The sequence below is a fragment of the Piliocolobus tephrosceles genome, chromosome 2, assembly GCF_002776525.5.
Source record: "Piliocolobus tephrosceles isolate RC106 chromosome 2, ASM277652v3, whole genome shotgun sequence".
Lineage (NCBI taxonomy): Eukaryota > Metazoa > Chordata > Mammalia > Primates > Cercopithecidae > Piliocolobus > Piliocolobus tephrosceles.
In genome coordinates, this window is record NC_045435.1 from 53,782,306 (window position 1) to 53,807,500 (window position 25,195).

Sequence of the window (25,195 nt, forward strand, 5' to 3'; positions counted from 1 at the left end):
AGTTTGAAGAGGATAAAAAAGGTAGGGATAACCCAAGTAAAACAGGAAAAGAAAGTCAAAACTGATACAAACACAAAAGTATGTTCAGTTTAATATATTAACATAAAATTTGGAGGTTATAAGAATATAATTAAAGCATTTAAAAGTACTTGTGATATGACATGATTAATCTATAATATGAATTACAAAAAATGATAAAATTCTCTGTGATCTTTATTCTGTTGGAGAAAATTTGTGAATGTATAAAAAACTGATTGCAAAAATTAAACTAGAAATTTATTAGTAGTTATCTCTGAGTGTTGGAACTGCAGGTTTTATAGAAGATTATTTAAAATTATTGTTTATGATTATTCTCCTTAACCTTTAATTTTTCTAGCAGACTGGGGGCAAAGTAAAATGTAACAGTTCCTTTTATTAAAAAAACAACAATAAAAAAAATATTTATTTCCCAGTGGATTTACAATGAACATGTGTTCCTTTTATAATTAGAATAAATTATTTCAGAAAAAGAATCCACTCTTGTCTAAAATCCAAATTATCAATACCCATGACTGATTTAGCACTTAGCTTTAAAATCTAGATATTAATGTCTTCTTACTGCTATCGCTCTGACAAAGTACTTCAAGTTAATGTTCCAAGAAACCTCAAATTTTCCGATCTACAATGTAAATCTTCTGAAGAAAGAAATAATGTAACATTATGGGTTATCGGTACAATTCAGACACTGTGTTTAAGATGACATCTTAGAAGAAATTTTTATATGCTGTTGGCTTTTAGTACTGTGCTCAAGAATAATTATTGTCATCACTATTATGAATGACAATATATAATAATGTTTAACACACAAGTCTAATGCAAAAAAATGGGCATAATTATTGAACATCTTATGTACAGTTTATATCCAAATATGAAAAACTCACACTACCTGCAAGTCAAGAGTATTATAACCAATTAGTTACCAGAACTATTTGCCGTACATCTTTTATGTGCCTTGTGCAATCTATTTAAAAATAAACATGAGGCCATATCTTATCAATGTATTACATATTTAGCAAAAGTGTAAAATAGGTGTTAAAAGGACTTATAAGATGAATAAGAAGGGTATTAGCAGATTTTTTTTTAAAGTACCAGAACAGAAAGAGTAATATTATGAAAACAAAATCTCATAGATACCTAAAATACAAAGTGAGGAAAAAAATGCCATAAGATAATTTTATAAGGAGAGAAATAATACATTTAAGGGATGATCAGAATCGGGATCAGTTCTTCCAAACTGGAAAAGGGAATGCTTGAAATAGACCTTGAAGAAGAGACATAAGTTAGACAGATAAAGAGAGAAAAAACATCATGAGTAAAGACCATGATGGAGAAGTAATCAGAACAAATCGGAGGGTCAGAGTTATGCATTTTGGATGGAGAATTGGATAAATGTAGATGAGGCGTAAACTGTAAAAATAAGCCCACATATTCAATCACCACGAAGTTCAGGAAAAAAAGAAGCTTATTGTTAAATTATTAAATATGAAGTATTAGGTTAGGAATTTCATTCACTTGTTCAATGCCATTTATTGAGCTTCTACTACATCCTGAGCCTCTGAGTTATTGGGAATACAAAAACAAGTCGAAAGAGGCATCATTTCTGCCCTAATGTTTACAAACTAGTGAAAAATACAGACATTAATTAAACAATCCAACAATAAAAATGACATCATTCACATAACAATGAAACTGAGTTAGTATGAAGAATTTTCCAAAGTGACATTCATCAGAAAAATCTTCCCTGAGAGGACAGCACTAGAGATAGCATTGAGGTGATGAAGTGGGGAAGGAAACATGGGCCAGAGAGGGTGAAAGAATGCATGCAGAATTGGGAGGGAGATCATACCACAGCACTGTGCCTACAGTAGCAAAATGTGAGGGAATCTGGAATAGAATAAGACTAGAAAGGTGAAATAGCCAGATCATCCGAAAAAGAACTCTAAAGGATGTTCATTTTATTGGCAGGAGACTTGAAGCCCAAAGAACCTGGAAGGCAGTGGGAGGAACTTGCCCAAGGTCAGACAGTGCTCATTATCTAAGGAGCAAATAATCCTCATTTAATACTTCAAAACTCTTTCCATTTAACAGCCCTGCCACCACACCTGTGGTCAGAGCTTTATACTAGGAGATGGATGGATTCAGGGGCAGTGTCCAGAACAAAGCAGGGAGAGAGACAGCTTGGAGACCCTGGTGGTAAAGACACTGAAAAATCCAAGCAGGAATTTAAGGGTCCAGGCCATTAAACCTTTACACTGAATAAAAGATATTCACCTCAAAGTCAATGATATATTATTTTGAACTACTAGATAGACAAAGATTTAAAACACAAATAACTCTTTCACATCAATGGACATATAAATTGGCATGACTCCTCTGGGAGACAATATTTATATATTTTTAAGAAGGGACATATCTTTGTCTTAGAAACTTTTTAATAGAAATGTATTTTATAAATATTTATGATATATATAAAGCATATTTGTATGTTATGTTTTGTCACATTACAAATTTATATATTGCATAATATGTTATAGATTAACATATTTTTCTATTTATATTTATACACACAGATTTGTGCAAAAGGAAGTTAATTACAGCATTATTTATAATTTCAATAGTCTAATCCAAATTAAATGTCAATAAGGGAGCAGTTAGATAAATTACAGTACCTATGTAAAATGAAATTCTGCCTGGCTATTGAAAAGACTGAATAGATGTATAGGTACTGATATTCAGTGATCTCCATGATAAAATGATAAACAAAATGGTGAACAGGAATATACATAATATGCTACCATTTGTGTAAAAACTAGCAGCACATCCCTCTAGCATATATACAGAATGTCTCCACAAGGATATATAAGAAACTTTTAATTAGAAATTGTACCTGGAGAGAACTTGTTAGCTGTGGGACAAGATGGAAATTATACCTTTATTTTAAATTTTGTAATCAGGTTTATTTACTGTTTATTCTAAAAATAAAGATTATAAAAACAAATATTCTAAAAATTCTAAAAATGAGGACTGTGGACCAGGTTGGTCGTGATCAGAAAAAAAAGCAAGAGACATTTACATTGTGGAAACAAGTCAAAGCTTGCTTGTACGTGGCTTGGCCAAAAATACAAGGAACCAGGAAAAAAGGAAAGTCAAGATTACAAGCAGATTTTTTGAGTCCAAGAAGGATCAAGGTCTGAAAAGAAAAAAGAAAAAGTGGATTGGAGAATGTAGAGGTAGGACAAGTTTTTGATTTGAACATAGTGAAGTTAAGGCACTAGCAATAAAACCAGAATTTTAAGACATTTTCTTTTACATTAAGAGAACCATTCTTTGGATAAAAATCTGTTATTAATATATTTGGCAAAAATGTTAAATAAAACACCTTTAAAAGATCTAGAGTTTTCTGTTTTTACAAATAATTGAATACTTATTTTGCTAACAGAGGGAAAATACGTGACCATAACGTGCTACTACTATATGTGTTGGGGTAGAGGCAAGCACAGACTTTGCTGCTGTATGATTACAGCTTTGATCTTATGCTATCTTTTCCTGTCACAGCCAGCAGCCTAATCTTTCTCCTAAAGTTGCAACATGCATATTAACAAATGTCACCAGTTATTCTTACTTTATATCCTCATCGTTGGCAAAAATCACGACGGCCCTGGAGTTGGGAGTGTCCAGGAGCTGTTTGATAATTCTATCAAAGTCAATGGTCCTGTCTTTGCGTTCCTGGGGGATTCTCACGGACTGGGCAATGCAGAGTCCACCTGTTTAAGAAAAGAAAACATAGTGTCAAGAATGTTTCCACAGAGATGTCAAAGCAGCCAAGGAAGGTAGATGAGGAGATTCTGAATCCTGGATACACAATACTTCCTTGATGCTGTTGCTAAGCGAGGATGGCATAAGACATCACGCCGAGTCCTGAGATGTTGTTCATACCTAATGCATTTTCCATGGTATTGCGTGACATTCTCTTTATAGTACACTTACAAATATCTAATTATTCCCAGCAATACCAATGATACTACTTCAGAGGAGGCAGGTGTAGATAGGAAGAAAAAGTGGCTAGGTTGAAGAAGGTTTTTGAATAGAATACAATACCCCTTACTAACACTACGAAAAGGAAACTACAATAAAGAAATTGGAACAGGTAAAGTTCTGTATATCTCTATGACTTTTGTGGTGTTTGCATTCCCAGAATTTTTTTTTCCCTTTTCACCCATCTCTATTTTTAAAGATCAATTCCAGTGGAATAAATGGAATAAACTAAAACCAAGAACAACTACAGTAAATCATGGTAACAAACACTTACTGACAACATACTATGTGCCCAAGTCATCAAGTGTTTTACAGATGTTATCTCATTTAGTCTTCTCAAAAATCTGATAAAGTATTTAGTATTGCTCATTTTATGTTAGAGAAAGGGAGGAATAGAGATGTGTTAACGCCAAACTTGTCAGAGCCAGTATGATATTCACTGGCATTATGAATTTCAAGATGGAGAAATACTCATCAGTTTACTAAGCAATGTATGTACATCTTACTTCCCTGCTTCTTGCTTAGCAGCTGCTCCTCGATCTAGCATTTTATAAAACACACTTAAAAGCCAGTATCGATGAAAAGGATAGAGGAAATATTTATAGAAAAATCCTAATGGCCATGCAAGGGGCACAAGATCCAGGGACAGAGACAGGTAAAAAACCTTACTCTAATGTGTAATGTGTTTAGGAGATATTTGTAATCAATAAACTCACACCTAGAACATGGACAACTGGGTGGAAGCTTCTAGACTTCCACAAACAGACAACTATAAAATCAAATACAAAATTAAGCCTTCGTTACACTGGAAGCCCAATTAGTGTTAGCTCACTCCAAGTGGCTCTCAACTTTCAGCATACGTGAAATCACCTGTGATCCTTCTTTAACATATAAACACCCAACAAAACTATCAATCATCTTGACCTAATTGACAACCCACACAACAGAAACACACTTATTCTTTTCAAGCACAAATGCAACATTTATTAAGATAGACCATATTTTGAGCCATACAAAAAACATTTTTAAAGCATAGAAATAATACAAAGTATTTTCTCAGAGTATAACAGAATCAAAGTAGAAATCAGTAACAGAAATATAACAGGAATATCTCCAAACACTTGGAAATTAAACAATATACTACCAAATAACCCATGGGTCAAAGAGAAGTGTCAAGGTAAATTTAAAAATAGTTTGAGCTAAATATAAATGAAAGTACACTATATCAAAATTTGTAAGTTACAGCTAAAGCAGTGTTTAGATGGAAACATGGCATTATGTTTATATTAGAAAAGAAGAAACATATAAAATCAGCAACCTAAACTTTCACTTTAAGAGAAAATAACTAAATATCAAAAAAAAAAAAAAAAAAAACCAGAAAGGACATAATAAAAGGTAAAGCAAAAAAATCAATGAGTTTAAAAACAGAAATATAATAGAGAAAAACAATGAAATCAAAAGCTGCATTTTTAGCAGAGCATGATGGTGAAAATCTACAGATTCGCTACTCAAGAGACTGAGGAGGGAGAGTCACTTAAGCCCAGGAGTTGGAGACCAGTCTGGGCAACATAGCAAGATCTGGGCAACATAGTAAGTTGGAGACCAGTCTGGGCAACATAAAAACATAGCAAGCTCTTTTATTATTTTTTTTAAAGTTGCTTTTTTTGAAAATATAAATAAAATTGACAGATAAGAAATGCAGACTGAGACAAAAATAGAGAACTAACAAATGACCCTATTTAGGAATGAAAGAAGGGTAACCCTGATGATCTCATGGATATCCAAACACAATATGAGGATATTAGTAATAACTCTACATCAATAAGTTCAGCTATGTAAATGATATGAAAGAATTCCTTTAAAGATACAAAGTACCAAGACGGAATGCATAATAATCTGAATAGTCCTATGTAAATTAAAAATGCCAAATTCGTCATTTAAAAATCTTTCAGAAAATAAAGATTCAGGCTCAGATGGTTTAACTGATGAATTCTATCAGTGAATGAATACATAAAACATAATCTACACAATCTCTTCCAGAGAATGGAAGAAGAGAGAACATAACTCATTTTGAGATCAGTATTACCTAATACCTAAACCAGGAAAAGATATTACCAAACAAAAATTACCAAAAAAAGAGTAATACAGACAATATTACTTGGAACATATTTGCAAATATTCTTAAACATATTTTAACTAAACCCAACAACACATTTTTAAAAAGATTAAGACTGAGTGGGTTTTATTCAAAGAACAAAAGACTAATTTATTATTTGAAAAATCAATCATTATTTACATATTGTCAGACCAAATAAAAAACATGAGCACCTTAATACATGCAGAGAAAGTACTTAACAAAATTATCTGTCTATATATATATATATATATATATATATTTATAATAACAATAATAAACTCTGTAAACTAGAATTAGAAGATAATTTCTTTAGCCCAAGAATAGGCATTTACAAAACGCCTACAGCTAGCGTCACATTTAATAGTAAGACACCACAAGGCAAGGTTGCCCTATCCTGTTCAATACTGTACTATAAACTCTTGCCAAAATGAGGGGGGGGGGGGGGGGGAGAAACAAACTATAAACATGTTTCAAAGGAAAAAGTAAAATCAGTTCTATTTACATATGACATAGAATCCCCCCACACCCCCAAAAAAAAACTATCAAAAAATCTCCTAGAATAAGTTCCTTAAACAAGGTTGCAGGATATGAAACTCAATAAGCAACAGTCAATCATATATCAGCAAGGAACTACTGGAATTTTACATTGAAATACAATGCCATTTAATAGTACCACCAAAAAACCAGTCCTACTTAGGCAACAAAATATGTACAAGGTCCGTGTGTTGAAAACTATAAAACATGGCTAAAATACATTTTTAAACATATAAGTAAATTCTTCCCAAATCTATCTATAGATTCAATGCTATCTATATCAAACTTTCTGTAAATTTTTTTTTAATTTTTGTAGATTTCAACATCTAACTTAACATTTATGTGGAAGGGCAAAGGAAATGGAATAGTCAAAACAATTCTGAAAAATAAAAAAATTGGAGACTCACACCACCTAAGTTTAAGACTTACTTTCAAGCTACAGGAATCAAGCAGTGTATAATGTTGGTAAAAAGTATTGATAGTTGAACAAAGGGAAGAAAATACAGCCTCAGAAGTACACCAACACAAATATAGTCAACTGATTGTTGGCTAACATGCAAAGGCAATCAAAGGAAAAAGAATAGTCTTTTCAACAAATGATGCCAAAATAATTGGATTTTCTTATGCAGAAATAATAAATCTTGCCTTATATCTTATACAGAAATTAACTCTAAATGGATAATAGACTCAAGTGTAAAATATAAAGCTAGAAAACTTTTAGAATAAAACAAAGGGAAAATCAATATGACCTTAGATTTGCCAATGAGTTTTTGAATATAATATCCAAAGCACAATCTACAAAGAAAAACATGATAAATTGGTTTTTATGAAAATTTAAATCTTTTGTTCCGTGAAAGACAGCATTGAGAAAACGAAAGCACAAGTCAGAGACATGGTTAAAAGTATATGTTTGATAAAACAATGTATCCAGAATATATAAATAACTCTTAAACTCAGCAATAAAAACACAAACAATCAAACAAAATATCAGAATTCACACTTACAGAAGAGCTTGTGAAGCACATTTCTGATCCCCACTTCTAGAGATTCTTAGTCAGTTTGCGTAAAGCCTGTGAATTTGTAGTTGGAACAGCTTCCCAGGTGATGCTGATGCCGCTAGTTTAGGGCCCACACTGCTCTAGGTGAAACTGCTGCAGGTGGTCAGATTTTGAGACATATTCACCTGGGTGTCTCCATACTGGTTGTAGCCTACTCGGGTAGAAGTAAAATTTGTTCAATGATATTTTTGCCAAACATTTTTTGAGGAGCTCTTAGGAAGGTGGCATAGAGAAAAGGAAGGAAAGGGTAAATCATTGTGCTTCGTTATAAAGCTTACAATGGTACAGAGAGCCAGCAACAGATATATCCCTGGGCAATGGCGACTACAATCTCAATACCATGATTCCTCCAAGTCTGGAAAGCATTATGGAGGATGGAGGGATGAAACCATCTGCAAACTGTCCTGGGACTCCTAGGGAGAAGAAATGGCTACTTTACCATCTTCTCAGCAAGAGAAGGGGTATAATTTTGTATGGAAACCCAGCTTCCCATCAGGATTCAATTATAGCTGAGTGATTAAGCAAATTGGAGAAAACTCCATTTGGCAACATGTCTAGTAGAGAAGCAGTCTGCACACATAGATTGAGGGCTCACCCGGTGTACACCGGGGGAACTGATGTGCGGAGTTTCATGATTGCAGAATTGAGATGCTCATCCCCTCTTACAGGGAATTGCCCGCAGGTGAGCAAAATTAAACACCTCGACAGAAGAGATAGGCTATTAACATGGTAATGGGAATAAACCTGTTCGCAAAGCTAAACTGTAAAACCGAAAGAAAACTGGAAAACAGAGAAAGAGAAATAAACATGCTGTTTTGATAATCGGTTCTTGGAAGGCTTGAATTGTACCTGCTGGAAAGACAATCCACCCCTTATTTGCCTCAGATCCATAAGAGAATGTGGTAGGTTTAAAAATACACTTACATTGTGAGTAGATGACATCAACATAAACATTGAAGCCATACCAAGAGTGTCACTGTGAGACAATAATGATGGTCCCATGTACCTACCAGCAAAAACTGGAATCGTGCACTGCACACACACACACACACACACACACACACACATCTGGTATCTGAATATCACTTAGCTTATTTCTCAGTAATGGTGATAATTCAGCACACTACATTCTCCTCGGACACACGGAAAATATAATCAGAGTTTGATGCTGCCAGTTGGTATTGCAATTGCCAAATTAATTCACACTTCTGTGGGGAGCCAACAAGTAGGGAGAACTGGAAAGTTTCATCGTAAATGCGGCAATTGAAGAGCCATGAGAGATAGGACAACTCCATTCACAGCACCTCAGCTTTCACTGAGAAAGTCCACTGTCAAAAGCTTAAGAGAGTGATACATATAAGAGAGATACATACAAGCCACTGAAGTAATGAAAAGAATTTCAGAGTCCCAGAAATCAATCTGCTTCTTGATTCAGAGCTGAAAACTGGTCAGTTTTCTGTCTGTGCTTGGTAGCTAGCAATCTTTAACAGCAAGAAGAATCTTAGGAATCACACCACAGATGCTTTCCAATAAAATACTTTTCTCTCCCAAATGATTATGAATTATTTTTGATCTAATAAGCAGAAACAACAGAAAACAATGTAAAGCCTGCAACTCAATCCTGAGAGAGCTGATACACAATACAGTTCTATTGATGATTCTATTATTTAGCTATCCCAATTTAATTTAGTAAATATTTGTTGAGACTATTATAATAAAAGCTCAATTTTTTTTTTTTTTTTTTTTTTTTTGAGACCAAGTCTCGCTCTTGTCCCCCAGGCTGGAGTGCAATGGCGCAATCTCAGCTCACTGCAAACTCCGCCTCCTGGGTTCAAGCAATTCTCCTTCCTCTGCCCCCTAAGTAGCTGGGATTACAGGCGCACACCACCATGCCCGGCTAATTCTTGCATTTTTAGTAGAGATGGGGTTTCACTATGTTGGCCAGGCTGGTCTAGGACTCCTGACCTCAGGTGATCCACCCACCTTGGCCTCCCAAAAGCGCTGGGATTACAGGTGTGAGCCACCACACCCAGCCTCAATGGTGTTTGTTTGTTTGTTTGTTTTTAAAGAAGTAATACATGGAAGCAGAAGAAGACTTAGAATACCCACATCCAATTCTCCATTACATATGGAGAAACTGAGATCCAAAGAGTTTAACAGAGATAATATTAATCATAGTTGAAGGACTGGGTCTCATGAGTTCTGTCTGTGTGTTGATGCTATTCTAAGTACTTTTTTATCTATTAACACATTCAATGATTATGCCACCTTATGAGTGGGGAGAAAAAAAGAGTCATTCTGAAATTAAATACTCACCTCAAATCACAACTGAATGGCAGAGTAGTACTGAGGTTTTAATCTTTCAATACTTTAAGCTAAATGACAAGATAGTGATCTGTCCTCACATATTCCACAGATTAAGAGAATACATATTATTAAAGGAGATAAAGATACATATAACATGTCTTGTTAGAGGAATCATCAAAGGTTTTATAAAAGAAATGAGATGTTACATGTCTGTGAAAGAAAGGATACTTAATGGAGGGAAGAGAGGGGTTAACTTTGAAAGGTCAAGGTCATTGTGAATAAGACTGTTCAACCCTCCCACATTAGTGTGTTTTCATGCTGCTGATAAAAACATACCCAAGACTGGGTAATTTATAAAGAAAAAGAGCTTTAATGAACTCACAGTTCCACATGGCTGGGGAGGCCTCACGATCATGGCAGAAGGCAGAAAGCACATATTACATGGCAGCACACAAAAGAAAACATGAGAACCAAGCGAGATGGATTTCCCTTTAAAAACCATCAGATCTCCTGAGACTTATTCACCACCACCAGAACAGCATGGGGGAACTGCCCTCATGATTCAGTTATCTCCCACCGGGGCCCTCCCACAGCATGTGGGAATTATGGGAGCTACAATTCAAGAGGAGATTTGGGTGGGAACACAGTCAAACCATATCACCTCCATTTCCCCTCCCATCTTTGCTGAGAGATTCCTGGTTTTAGGGTGGTAAGGTATCCAGTCCCATACAACCGCTCATCACTGATCACAGTCAAAAGGGGTCAAGTATGTTTCCCAATTTCCCAGCCTCTTTTCAACTACAAATAATCACGTGACCCACAAAAGAGGGAGAAATTTCCTAGAGTCAGTTCTGAGAAAAGTTTTACTCCCATGGTAAAAATAGACAGAGAGAGGGAGAAAGAGAGGAGAGAGAGAGAGAGAGAGAGAGAGAGAGAGAGAGAGAGAAAGCTGGCATGACTTTTCCTCTAACCCTGTATATATTATGATGTCTGCACTATTACTGTCCTCCTGCCACAAAGAAATTGGAAAGAGCACCTGGGGGTGGGGAGGGGTGGACAAAGATTTTGGTGATAGAGGCACTGAGAGTTAAGAGTACAGGGTTCTTGATCTTTCTTAGCCTCTAGCTCTCTGTGTGATCCTTGACACATCCATACCCCTTTCTGGATTGCCAAAGGAGAGAGAGGAAAGAAAGAAAGCAGGAAGCAAGAATAGATGAACACCCCCAAAAGTGTTCAGCTGCCACAATGTAGGGAACAGTTTGGGGAACAGATAGATAAACATGGTTGCAGTAAAGTATAATAAAAAGCAGAGGTTAGGCTGGTGGGGTTGGGGTGGAAGTACACAAGACTTCCTAAGACAAACCACAGGAAACTGAGCACTTAGATAAAAAATTCTCTGTTCCCTGCCAGTGAGGACCACACCTCTCATTCTGAGCAGAATGCATGTTTTATCTGCACATGCTAATGAGAAATGAATCCATCATATCTTTCAGCCAAGAAATGTTGAACAGCAAGTCTCTATAAAATGTATTCAGGAATTTTACCATTTTATCTCAGGCAATATTTTGCCTGAGAAACATCTGCATTATACTTGAGGACATGCTGAGGTTTACAGCAATCTTGGACACAGCTATATGTATGCTAGCTGACTTAACCTTAAAATCTAGGAACTAAAACAACACTTTAGAACAATGCTTCCTGTAATCCCAGCACTTTGGGAGGCCGAGATGGGCGGATCACGAGGTCAGGAGATCGAGACAATCCTGGCTAACACGGTGAAACCCCGTCTCTACTAAAAAATACAAAAAACTAGCCGGGTGAGGTGGCGGGCGCCTGTAGTCCTAGCTACTTGGGAGGCTGAGTCAGGAGAATGGCGTAAACCCGGGAGGCAGAGCTTCCAGTGAGCTGAGATCCGGCCACTGTACTCCAGCCTGGGTGACACAGCGAGACTCCGTCTCAAAAAATAGAAGAAAGAAAGAAAGAAAGAAAGAAAGAAAGAAAGAAAGAAAGAAAGGAAGGAAGGAAGGAAGGAAGGAAGGAAGGAAGGAAGGAAGGAAGAGAAAGAAAGATGCTTCCATTTTACAGATGGTGAAATTGTCCCAGAAAGGGGAAATGATTGAGAAACTCTGCATCACAGCTGAGGCTGCAATTAAGTTTTACTGATTTCTGATGTCATACTCCTTTACTTTGTGTTGATACTTTGTGATACTTTATTTGCCATTTTTAGATTTATGTATTCATTTAAAAATATTTATTAACTAACTTTCACATTTCAGGCATTCTTTTAGTTGCTACGAGGGGAATATAGAAATTAACATAAGATACAAAGATCTCGCTCTCACAGGAATATATACTAATAAGACAACTTTTTTATTATTTTTATTTTTTTATTATACTTTAAGTTCTAGGGTACATGTACACAATGTGCAGGTTTGTTACATATGTATACATGTGCCTTGTTGGTGTACTGCACCCATTAACTGGTCATTTACATTAGGTATATCTCCTAATGCTGTCCCTCCCCCCTACCCCAACCCCACAACAGGCCTCCGTGTGTGATGTTCCCCTTCCTGTGTCCAAGTGTTCTCATTGTTCAATTCTCACTTATGAGTGAGAACATGCGACAATTGGGTTTTTGTCCCTGCGATAGTTTGCTTAGAATGATGGTTTCCAGCTTCATCCATGTCCCTACAAAGGACATGAACTCATCTTTTTTATGGCTGCATAGTATTCCATGGTGTATGTGTGCCACATTTTCTTAATCCGATCTATCACTGATGGACATCTGGGTTGGTTCCAAGTCTTTGGGTTGGTTCCAAGTCACTATTGTGAATAGTGCCGCAATAAACATATGTGTGCATGTGTCTTTATAGCAGCATGATTTATAATCTTTTGGGTATATACCCAGTAATGGGATGGCTGAGTCAAATGGTATTTCTAGTTCTAGATCCTTGAGGAATTGCCACACTGTCTTCCACAATGGTTGAACCAGTTTACTTTTCTTTTTAATTCCCTTTCAAGACTATAATGACCTCTGCAAATGATCTAAGCTTAGATGACAAACAAAATCCCAATAAGGAACATCACATTTTTTTCAACAGCTGGTATCTTGGCAGGTCATGAGTGGGTTAATCAAGTTTGTGCTCCAATTCAAGAAGTCTTTGGAAAGCAAGCTGTTCCTTTCCCTGAACAAGAACTAAAAATTGGTTGATTTTTTTACAGTCACTGGTTTTTCCCTGTGATTTGAACAGGCTTGGCAGTCAGAATCAATTGTCACTGGTCTCCACTCAGATTCTCTGTAAGAATGTCTCACTATTCATCCCTGGACAATAAAAAGGAGGTCAATTCATGAGGTTAAAACATGGCAGGTATTTACAAGTGACAGTTCTCATTTCTTCAGTCTCACCTGGATGTATATGGGGAAAAAGAAGCAGGCATCTTTATTATTCATTTTAAGTCATGAAAATTCGGGGATAATAGGATAACATGTCCATGTGGGATGCATCCAGAAAACTTCAAATCAATGGGATTTTAAAGCAGGCATATACATATACTATTTCATTACACTTCTAAGACAGTGGTTCTCAGGATATTATCGGACCTTTGTGAATTTTCTAGTAATCTGTGTGTACATTTCTTACAGTACTATACTATAGTAGTTTTTAAAATTATCTGTATACTACTACTTTCCATTAATAATTTAATAAGTACTTGTGTCATTCTTCATTGCTTCTTTCACTAAAGTCATATCTCTCCCCAACAACAACTGCTTTTATTGGTTCCAAAGCATTTTTAATGCCTCCATTCTTATTTGAACACTGCCACATAATACCAGAGATGGACATAAGTGGGGTTATGGGTCCACTTTACAGATGAGATGACTGGAGCTTGGAACCTAGATTTGTCCAATGCTACATAGCTAAACGCAGGACCAGGGCAAAAATTGAGAAACATGACCCTTGTGTAGAGCTATGTTCCTACTAGTTCTTACACATTCTGATAGGATTTCCTTCATTTCCTACCCCTCACTCTTTCCTGCATCACATTCCTATCAATGAGTCAATAAAACAGCATAAATGGAGAGCTTATAACTCCAATGTGGTCTTCTAAATGGTAAAAAAAAAAAAAAAAAAAAAAAAAAAAATCAATAACTCCTTCGTAATAGCATCTTTTCATTTGGTGAATTAGTGCCAGATATTTTACCCCAACTCATCCAGACAAACAAATACATCTCCCTTTGTATATCCTTAAAGGAGAATGATTGAGTCTTTGTCCTCTCAATAGGAATGGGCATAACATATATTCAGATCTCTACGCTTGTTACATATGGTAAATGCAATGTTTAAATACACAGAATTTAACTTTATAAAGAAATATAAAGAAAACACTACTGTCATATGATTATACTATCAATTTGGATAATAGCTTGCCACATTACATATCAAAATTAGAGTTATAAAACGTGATTAGTTTTCATTGAATTGGAGACCTCTGAATGCTAAATGATAAATTGATCTTTAAGAATTGTGCTATTTTTCAGCATCTTTATCTGCAGCTCCTGTTCGCCTTACCTTTAGTGTCTCTGCTATGATATATTAGTCCTGCAGCAAACTATTACCTCTCTTAAGACTTGAAAGAGTACACATATCAATTAGAGCATTTTTTTAATGTGAGATTTATTGTAAGGAAACCTTGCTACTTATCAGTATGTATGTCCCAAAGCAAATAAGTGGAAACAAATAAATCCAGCTTTTAGTGACTTAAAAAATTGTGTCACTCTCATCATTTTTCAGAAAGCCCAGAGAAAATTATTCCCTTTCTTACTTAGGAGTGAAATATTTAAGACTTTTATGAGTTATACTTCTTAAGTACAATAGGTAAACAAAGATGCTAGTTAACATCACATTCTTCATCTTTGTGTTCAAAACAGATGACTTTGGGTAAAAGCTTCCCAAGTCCCAGAAGATTGATTGAGTTGTTAACAAGAGAAGACAAAGAGTTCATTGAGTTTTCTAAGTGTATGAAACAAAACAAGACATTTGAAGCTGATTCTCCATCTTCCAATTTACTGGCCTTCTCTTGAAGTCTTGCTCACCCTCTTTATTTTCTTTAGAGAATTCCAACAGAAGTCAAGTCACAAAAGGGGCTGCCAAGCTTAAGAATTCAATATTTAGGTTCTTAGCTCATACCTGAGAGTTTGAAAGATTTTTCTGCAGTAAATGTCTCCAGATGAGGTTAGTATACTTACTTGCAAAATAGATGTGAGCTTACTGGCAGAATTATTCTGAAAATAGCTTTATTTATCTCTATCTGTGGGATCAACCATGCCAGTTTTAGGGGTAGAAGGGGAGCAATTTTTCTGTCCAGGAATCAGGAAACAGATTCAGCTACAGCCATTGCTCAAGTAATTTACCCAAAACTGTGCCCGATAAAGCCAAAGTCCTATCTAAGATGATGCTAACTGTTCATTTTAAGCCAACGTAACATTATTTTTGCCACAGGATTTGCAAATATATTTGTCTTTTGTGGCATATTCAATGCTATTATGTTTTGATAATAGAAATGAAAGATTTTTCATTCCAAAAAACAGAGTGTACTCAAAAGAGGAATAAATAAAATCTTACCTTTAATGACCTCAATATAAATTTGATCAACCATTTGTGACAGTCTTAAAAAAAGAGAGGAAGAGACATGCATGCAGATATCCTTAAATTCTAGAAAGAGATACAAGTGATCGAATAAAACACGACCAGTTTTTAAGACCTTATGTTTGGGGTCACAAAAAAAATTCAAAAAGATAGAATAAGAGAGGATAAGAGATTATTTTCACCTCTGTCAGTACATATTCAAAGGGTTATTGAAATTTAGTAAATGAAATAAAAAATTAATGAGAAGGCTATGTTCTATGCATAAAAATGAAACCAAAGCTTTTGAAGCAGCTGAATCTGCAAATCATTTTGATAAACAGCATTTCACATTAGCATCAGAGCAACACCCACAAGAAAAGAATGTGAGAGGTGAATATTTGTGGATATCATATAATTTATCTCCAGAGTATAACAAGTCAGAAATTGCATGAACCTCAGGTTTACCAATTGGCCCGACAAATACCAAATTACATTTTGAAATGTAATTACTCAAAACCGCATGTTAAATGTTTAATGCAAAATATTAAGAAAAACATGTGATCTTGTAACAATGAATATGGGTTTTAATTTAGGTTACACTAAGCAATCACCTTTATGATTATGAGTTTTGAGCATTAAGCGAGCTCTGGCAAATTTCCTTCCCATGAAGGGAAAGTCAGGTTTCTTCTCATTCAAATATCTTAATTAGAGACTAGGATCACAGCTGGGTTGCTACCTGTTTGACAATGCTGTGAGTTAAAGAAATCAAAGGAATGTACATAATCATCCAGATTTAAAGTGATTTGCTATATTCGTATGTGGTGTGTGGACTCAACCCACATTGTCTGCTAATGATGCCCCATGAACTTCAGCTCCAAAAACTCTATCCATCCACGCTAAAATCACATTGGGCTTCAGAAATTAGGAGATAAATTAGAAGGAAAAAATCATAAATAAATACGATAAGTAAAACAGTGGAAAGGCATAAAGAACCAAGAACTTTCTTTTCCTCTCAGACTAAGGTTAGAGGTGATTTACCAATAGACAATTGGCATCACAGTGCAACAAAGAGGGCAAAAAACTATTTGGTAGGTGGAGGCATCCTAGAAAGCACACAGTCTGGCCTGGCCCTCAAGGAATAGAGGAGTTTACATGGATGTTGAGAGTATATGCACACTGTAACATACAATATTTTATCCTCAGTCTGGAGTTCCTCTAGTACCTGTAGTTTTTTGGACAACCACCCCTTATAATTTACCGTTTTGTGCTCTTGAAAGAGAAGGCACACTAATAATAACTATGGGAGGTTTACTATGTATTAGGCCCTATTTGATTGTCACGTATGAGCTTCATTCAATAAAACACACAATAACACCACAGGTTTGATGGGAGACACACTGGGATGGGGGTGGTTAGAATGATCAGGCAATATGAGGTGCACTCTCTATAGGGGGTTTTAAAAAGAAACAACTAAAAGCCACCTGCCTTTTATCTTAATCATATAATAATAATTCTAAACAAAGTCAGGGAAAAATACTATTCTTCAAAAAATCTTTTGTTGGTCTAAGTTAGGAGTCAGCAAACTTTTTCTGTAAAGTGCCAGATACAGAATATTTGAGACTTTGCAGGTTCTATGGTTTCTTTCACAGCTACTGAACTCTGTTGTAGCCCAAATCAGCCACCTGCCCTTGACAACACAGAAGCAAATGGTCATTTCAAAAACATAAAATTTACAATGATAAGTAGCTGGACAAATGTAACCTGCTGGTCAAAGTTTGCTCATCTCTAATATAAGTTCTAAATAACTGCTGCCATAACTATTATGTTTTAGTAATATATGCATAAGCTTCAAATTACCATCATTTTTATTGGGTATCCTTTAATAAGCATTATATTTTATAAGGAAGTGAACTCAGAGAACTCAAAACTGTTTCATTTCATGATTATTATTGAAAATACTTTTGTAATACAGAGGAGGAAACTGATATAAAATGATTTTAGTTCACAGTATGCCCCTAAGTAAACAACAGTTTTGTTTTATAAATGAACATAGGAAAGTGAAAAATGATTTGCCAAGACCAACCAGTAGATAAATTAAGCCCAATTTCAAAACTAGTTTCAATAATGAAACAAAAATATTTAACTCCCTCATGATAAACAAGATGTCACAACAGCCATGGCTTGGAGTAAACTCAAGTCAGAGAATGAAAATTTAGCCTTAGGTTTCTTACCCATTGCTCTGTTGAACGTTGATTAAATCTACATTGTGATAAAGAGGCAAGATAAATCTATAATTCATCCCATCTAAATTTCCCAAACTATTAACAGATCTCTCCATTCAAAGCAGATTACATATTTCATCCTATTAATTATGTGATATTCTGTTGACATTTTGAATTGATCTATTTATCTTGATTGTTAATATTGATTGTACTAGTGTGCAGATCCAAGAGAGCTCATGTATATACACACACACACATACACGGGTGAGCATGCACACCCCACACACCCCTAACTCCTGAAACCAAACACTCTGGTACTTTGGTAATCAGCATTTGTAACTATGCATGTATCTGTGATTATGAGTATTGTAATTTCTACTTAGCTAATTAAATCTGAAAAAATTAGTGTGTTTCTCTCAATTTCCTTCAAAGCGTATTTTTCTATCACAATTTAATTGAGTTATTAGGCTGCAATCGAGACAAATTAAGATTCTTGATGATGTTTTCCTCTCTCAGTAAAGATATTGACACTGCTGTTCCAGTTATACTTGAATAGTCACTTTGCAAAGTTATAGACAGCACTTTTAATTAAAACACCTAATCTTCTGAATTGGTATGATTTATATGTTGCTTGAATCAGCTTTCAAATGAAATTGAATTTATTAGAATTTTAAAATAAAATATTGGGCCAGAAACTCCATTTACTTTCTTTTTCAAAGCCTGCTTAAGTGTTTTATGTATGTCAATAATTCTTCTTTGTGAATTTTTTAACTGCCCATAAAGTCCATGTGTAGAACTTTAAATAATTTTTCAATGATTTGGCTCAAGTAGGTAATACTTGTATAGTGATTCCTCTGAAATGATATTCTTGATGAAAGCAGTTTTGTGCTATATAATGCCTCCAAAGTCTTTAAATTCAGCTCTTCTTTATCCAATCAAATCCCTCTCCAAATCTTTCTCCTTGGTTTACATTGAGCAGAAAATCTTAACAGATAATTAATTGTTTAGAGTCTATTTCAAAAGCAGCCTTTCATATCCATTAAACCAACATTCCCATGAGAGGTCCTATCTTTTTATACTACTTATTTGTTTGAACAGAGCTTTGGTGCTTGCAGTTATTTTTAATAATAATAATAATAACAGCAACCTCAATCAAAACCTTTAATGAACATTTAGGGTGTACCAGGCTTTGCATCAGCTACTTTATAAGCATTATCTAACTTAAACTCACAAAAATATTTAAAAGGTTGGCCGGGCGCGGTGGCTCAAGCCTGTAATCCCAGCACTTTGGGAGGCCGAGACGGGCGGATCACGAGGTCAGGAGATCGAGACCATCCTGGCTAACACAGTGAAACCCCGTCTCTACTAAAAAATACAAAAAACTAGCCGGGCGAGGTGGCGGGCGCCTGCAGTCCCAGCTACTCAGGAGGCTGAGGCAGGAGAATGGCGTACACCCGGGAGTCGGAGCTTGCAGTGAGCTGAGATCCGGCCACTGCACTCCAGCCTGGGCGACAGAGCGAGACTCCGTCTCAAAAAAAAAAAAAAAAAAAAAAAATTATTTAAAAGGTTGAAACTACTCTCGCCTTCATTTTAAGAATGAGAAAACGCACGCACAAGGAGGTTAAATACCTTTCTCTCTGAGCCACACAGCTAGGAAGTGTCCAGCACCACCATTCTAACCTAGACTGTCTGACTCTAGGTCCATGGTCTTCACCATTCCCTACAACTCAGAACTTCGAAAGTAATGGGAGAGAGATTAAAATCAAGGTCATGTAACTAGCAAGCAGTAGACTCAAGATGTGAAAGTAGGTTTCCCACTAAACCAAGTAGAACTGAAATAGAAGAGTAATCTGATCTGCCTCAATTAAAGTTACTTAATATTAGGTCCAATGATAAAAACTTAGTCCTAAATCTCGAAGCCCGGGTCTACATTGTTGGTTAATCCTTGGATAGAATGGAAAGGATAAATGTAAATTCCTCCAGTCCACATTTTTCAAATGAGTTCCCCTCTTCTGGGAGATCTTAATAAAAAGGTACTGTGATCAAACACATTTGGAGAACATCGCACAGTATATATCACTGTTGACGTTTCACAAAACAGCTTTAATATATTAGACATTTTGAGAAGCACTGCAAAAAAGACACAATCTTAATTAGGTCTAATCAACAATACCTACATTTATTAAGTCACAGATCCTATTTGTGGTAGGCAGAATAATGGCACCCTAATGATGCCCACCCCTTACTCCTCAGAATCTATAAGTGTGTTACCTTACATGACAAAGGAGAAATAAGGTTGCAAATGAAATTAATGTTGCTAATCAGCCTACTTTGACATAGGAGAGTATTCTGGATGATCTAGTGATGACAAGGGTCATTACAAGTGAAAGAGAGAAGCAAGAGAGTCACAATCAGAGGGACAGATTTGAAGATGCTGCACTGCCAACTTCGTGGATAGATGAGAGCCATGAGCCAAGGCATAGCAGCAGCTTCTACAATCTGGAAAAGGCAAAAAATAATAATTCTCAAGAGTTTCCAGGAGGAATGTATCTCCACCAACATGTTGATTTTAGACCACTGAGGCATATTTTAGACTTTTGACCTCCAGTACAGTAAGATAATGGATCTGTATTATTTTAACCCATTGATCATAAGTTAATCTGTTATTTCAAGATACATCTTGACAATTTGAAGAACATGGAATTCTAATGTTTTAACATAGCATTTCTGAGATTGTAATGTGCATATGAATTATGTAGGTACCTTTTTTTTTTTTTTTTTCCGTAGAGTTGGAGTCTCACTCTGTCGCCTAGGCTGGAGAGCAGTGGCACAATCTCTGCTCACTGCAACCTCCATCTCCCAGGTTCAAGCAATTTTCCTGTCTTAGCCTCCCAAGTAGCTGGGACTACAGGCATATGCTGCTATGCCCGGCTAATTTCTTTTGTATTTTAGTAGAGACGGGGTTTCACCCTGTTGCCCAGACTTCTCTGGAACTCCTGAGCTCAGGCAATCCGCCTGATTTGGCCTCCCAGCGTGCTAAGATTACAGGCGTGAGCCACCACACCCCACTGTTTTTAAAGTACAGACTCTGATTCAGTAGGTCTGGGGTGGGGACTGAAATTTACGTTTCTAACAACCTCTTAGAAGATGCTGATGCTGCTGGTCTGATGTTTATATATAGCATGACAAAATTTAAAGGGAGTATTTTTTTAAAAAATCTGCTTTCTTAGGAAAACTTTGGTAAAAGGAATCCCATGAAGTTACAAAAGGAAAATAATTAGCTGTAGATAAATGATCATTGAAATAGATTAGCAAGTATTGTCCCATCTGTCAACGTGACACAGATAAATTTCTAGGGAAACGAGGATAGAAGGAAAATTCACAATTTATTGAGACCTTTCATCTCTAACATTTTAGGCACAATCTCCCTCACTAATAAGACAGAAGACATATGAAACACAAATGGAGATTTTATGAAATATTCTCAATGTAATCACGAAGTCATGTAAAATACCTGTTTTAGCACTGCAAAATAAATTAGATTTACATAGATTAAAATACAAGATTTAAAAAAAGAATCTGGAAATTTCTGCCTTCTCTCTTTCAAATGATATTTTAAAATATACTTTATTTCCTATGTTTCATACTTATTTTAGAAATACCCGAGTGCATGGAATGAGAAAGCCTCATCAATTATCTTATTTCTTACCTGCTTGGAGAAGGAGAAAGAGCTTAAGAAAACTTGAGAGTGCCAAAGAGAACCATTCCTAACTACCTCTGCCAGCACAAAAAGAACAGAGGCTTTCTATTTTTTTTCTTTTCAGAGTAAATTTAGTGTCCATGGAAGGTGTCAAGTTAAAATCCCTAGAAATACATGCATTTCTCCTGACCAGAAAGTCTGGGGATGATGATAAAAGCTTTTTCATATACCTGTTCAGTGCCACAGGAGAGCATTTTTTCTCCACCATGTCTACTTATCTGATCTTTATAGAAGGAGATACAAATTACAGACCAAGCCATTAGCAAGTTATCATTTGTAAGCACTTTGAGGATTAACTTGAAACATATCATTTTGTGCCTCAAGAAACTTTTGTTTAAACAGGATCGTGCGTGTATAGTGCTATAGAATTTTACAAAGCACTTTATGATTGCAAACACTTACTGCAAACACTTTTCTGAGCTTGTACTACATGCCAGCACTACTGGGCTTTGTATCCAGTGCTTTATATGTTTAATGATATTTACTTCCCGTGACAGCCTATGAAATAGGTAGTACTGTGATTTCAGTCTTGCAGATGCATGAGCTAAAGTGCAAAGTCATCACATACACTGTATATGTTGCCTAGGGTCACACAGCTAATAAGTAGAGAAGCTGGGATTTGAATCACAACCCTGGTTCCAGAACTCGCTCTAAAAATTGTATGACACATTTCTCATCATAATTTTAAGAAGTTGAAAATTGCATTTACCAAAGGAGAAAACTGTTACCAGGGAACGTGATATGCCAAATGTCACACAAAAAGTATGACAAGAAGTCATATTGTAACTCAGCTGTACTGTTTTCAGAGACCAAGGACTTTCCAATTGGTCCTGGTATTCCAGCTCAACATGCTACCTTTTACTGAGTTTTGCTAATGTAGATAAATTAAACTTTGCCCCCAAATATAAAGAAGGGGTAAGGCCTTTTTATGATTAATGAGGGTATGAAATGCTAAATATCCCTGGCTTTTCAACTAAGCAGTAATGTCACTTTAATTATAACAAGGCAAATATGCCTGTTTCTGATAGTAATGAATCCAGACATTGGAAATAACACTGGCTAGAAAGACTCTCCTGTGATCACCAGTCTCCCTTCCTGACACCCAGCACACATGGCAAAGTTTTGCAAGGAAGGGCATAGGCTACTGTTTTCAAAACCAGGCGATAGCTGAATATGACCATAGCAGGAAAAATCTTAACCATAACTGGACTGGCATTTTAGAATAGCAGTTCTTTTGGTTTCAATGATTATAAGTATCTCTTTCTCACACACACAGACTTAAACATGACCATGTCCACAAGCTCACACACAAAATAGATATGAGTCCTTGAAGAGCATGCAATGAATGGAAACAGAGTTCAGCTGTGTCTTCTGGAAGTAGAGCTGAGAAGGCATGAAAGTATCAGGTGGCTCCTTCACCGACTCTTTTATTGTAGGGTTGTTTGGTCTCTTGCCTCTGCTTACTTGCACACATCTATTGAATTCTACTATCCACAGATAACTTCCTCTGGTTACTCATGGATTCTGCTCCCTCATAACCTTAGCTTGCCCACATCTACTGGTGGATGTTGTGCCAACTCTCAGAGCTGACTCCATGGCTAACTGGCTCAGGTTCTCATCTGCTCCATATGGTTTGGTCAAATGTTCAGTCTTCATGCAATCAGTTGTACAGAGATCATTTCCTCTCTGTACACATTCTTTTCAATAGATATTGGTATCTGGACTTTCTATAGTTGGAATTATGGATGAAGTGAGAGGAGATGTGAGGAGTACAGTCATGCCAAAATTACTCTACCCCCACCACGTTGAAATGCATCCCCGCATGTTCACACCTTTATTATGTAAAATAAATGGAGGTTTGCTTAGATTTTAAGGCTTTCAGAGAATAAGATTTTGATACCTCTACTTAACAAATCACTCCAGTATTTGGTGAATATCAACACATCCCTTATGTCAACTGTGAGTAAATCTGTAATATACCGTTTTCTTATCTATGTTGTAAACCTAAAGCATTATCTTATATTTTATTTAATATTCACCCCAAAGTGGATATTAGAGTCATAAATTCTCAAGGTTGAAAAGGAATTACAGAAATCATCTATATTGGACCTGTCACTGTTTTCCCCTGAGAACAAAGCAATAAGATTTCAATAACATTTAAATTTATAATCTCCAACCTACCAAAAGCTAAATGATGATTGTGTTTGATGTTTCTTCTCTGTTTTCAAACTACTTACTTTGTATTTAACCATTCAGTGAAGACCTGAGAAGTCTCTGTATTCCAAGCACAATGTTAGAACTCAGGTCTTTAATGTTGTTGCAGATCCACTCCTATACTTGATCATGGTTCTGATCATAATTTCTGAACTTGCTCATATGCTTGTCTTCTTGACATTGAGTACCTGATTCTAAGAATCACATCTTACGCATGATTATTGCCTTAACACAAGGTAAATACCAAATATAAACGGATACTCAACATATGTTTTTTAGATCAATGAATAAATGAATCAATTTCAATACCTATTAATTAAATAATGAATGAATAAATTAAAAAGAATAAAATGTATAAGAAAGGAAACAAGATGGTCTTTGCTCTTAAGGATAACAACATGAATTAATAAAACAATGATATCTTTCGAAAAACATGGGTATGCTGCACAGTTATTAATTTAATAACATGTTTTCTTTCATTTGTCTGAGCAGTGATTTGCTCAAATAAAACAGATTCTAGAGTTTGGGTTTTCTTAATTTTTTATTTTTATATTAGATTCAATTTAACAATGATAAACTCAAGGACAAAATAAAACTTAGGACCCAATACTAATGCTTAATAAATTAAGATTTTTGAGTTCAGAAATTGCTTCAAGGCATGTTCTATTAAACATGTCTTTATAGTTTTGAGTATATCTTAGGTAAAGTCTTTTTGCATCTTGTCACTGCTAAGAGTATTTTTATTATGCTAACTAAATCAAACTCCCCATAAAATAGAAGAAATGCTACTGTAGACTTAAAATAAGAATTAATATGATATCTATGGGAGGCCGAGACGGGCGGATCATGAGGTCAGGAGATCGAGACCATCCTGGCTAACACGGTGAAACCCCGTCTCTACTAAAAAAATACAAAAAATTAGCCGGGCGAGGTGGCGGGCGCCTGTAGTCCCAGCAACTCGGGAGGCTGAGTCAGGAGAATGGCGTAAACCCAGGAGGCGGAGCTTGAAGTGAGCTGAGATCCGGCCACAGCACTCCAGCCTGGGCAGCAGAGCGAGACTCTATCTCAAAAAAAAAAAAAAAAAAAAAAATTCAATAGCAATTGGAAAGCAAATATTGAAAAGAGAGCATATCAATTCAGTAAGTATTTGTCCTCAGCAATAACGTATGACTTTAGAATTCTTAACATCTTAGAACATTATCAATTATTACTTAGTCTAATAGTGGCCTAAGGAAGAAATATATTCAAAATATAAATAGAAA

General features: G+C 35.7%; 1 protein-coding gene across 2 annotated transcripts in view; it reads right to left on the reverse strand.

Annotated features, from left to right (window-relative positions):
• Positions 1 to 25,195, reverse strand: part of GRM7 (glutamate metabotropic receptor 7) — an 880,316-nt gene that overhangs the window by 447,745 nt on the left and 407,376 nt on the right. For both annotated transcript variants that reach the window (XM_023218573.2, XM_023218571.1), the window contains exon 3: positions 3,662 to 3,803. In XM_023218573.2, the coding sequence (XP_023074341.1) occupies positions 3,662 to 3,803 (142 nt within the window). The remainder of the gene's footprint in view (positions 1 to 3,661; positions 3,804 to 25,195) is intronic.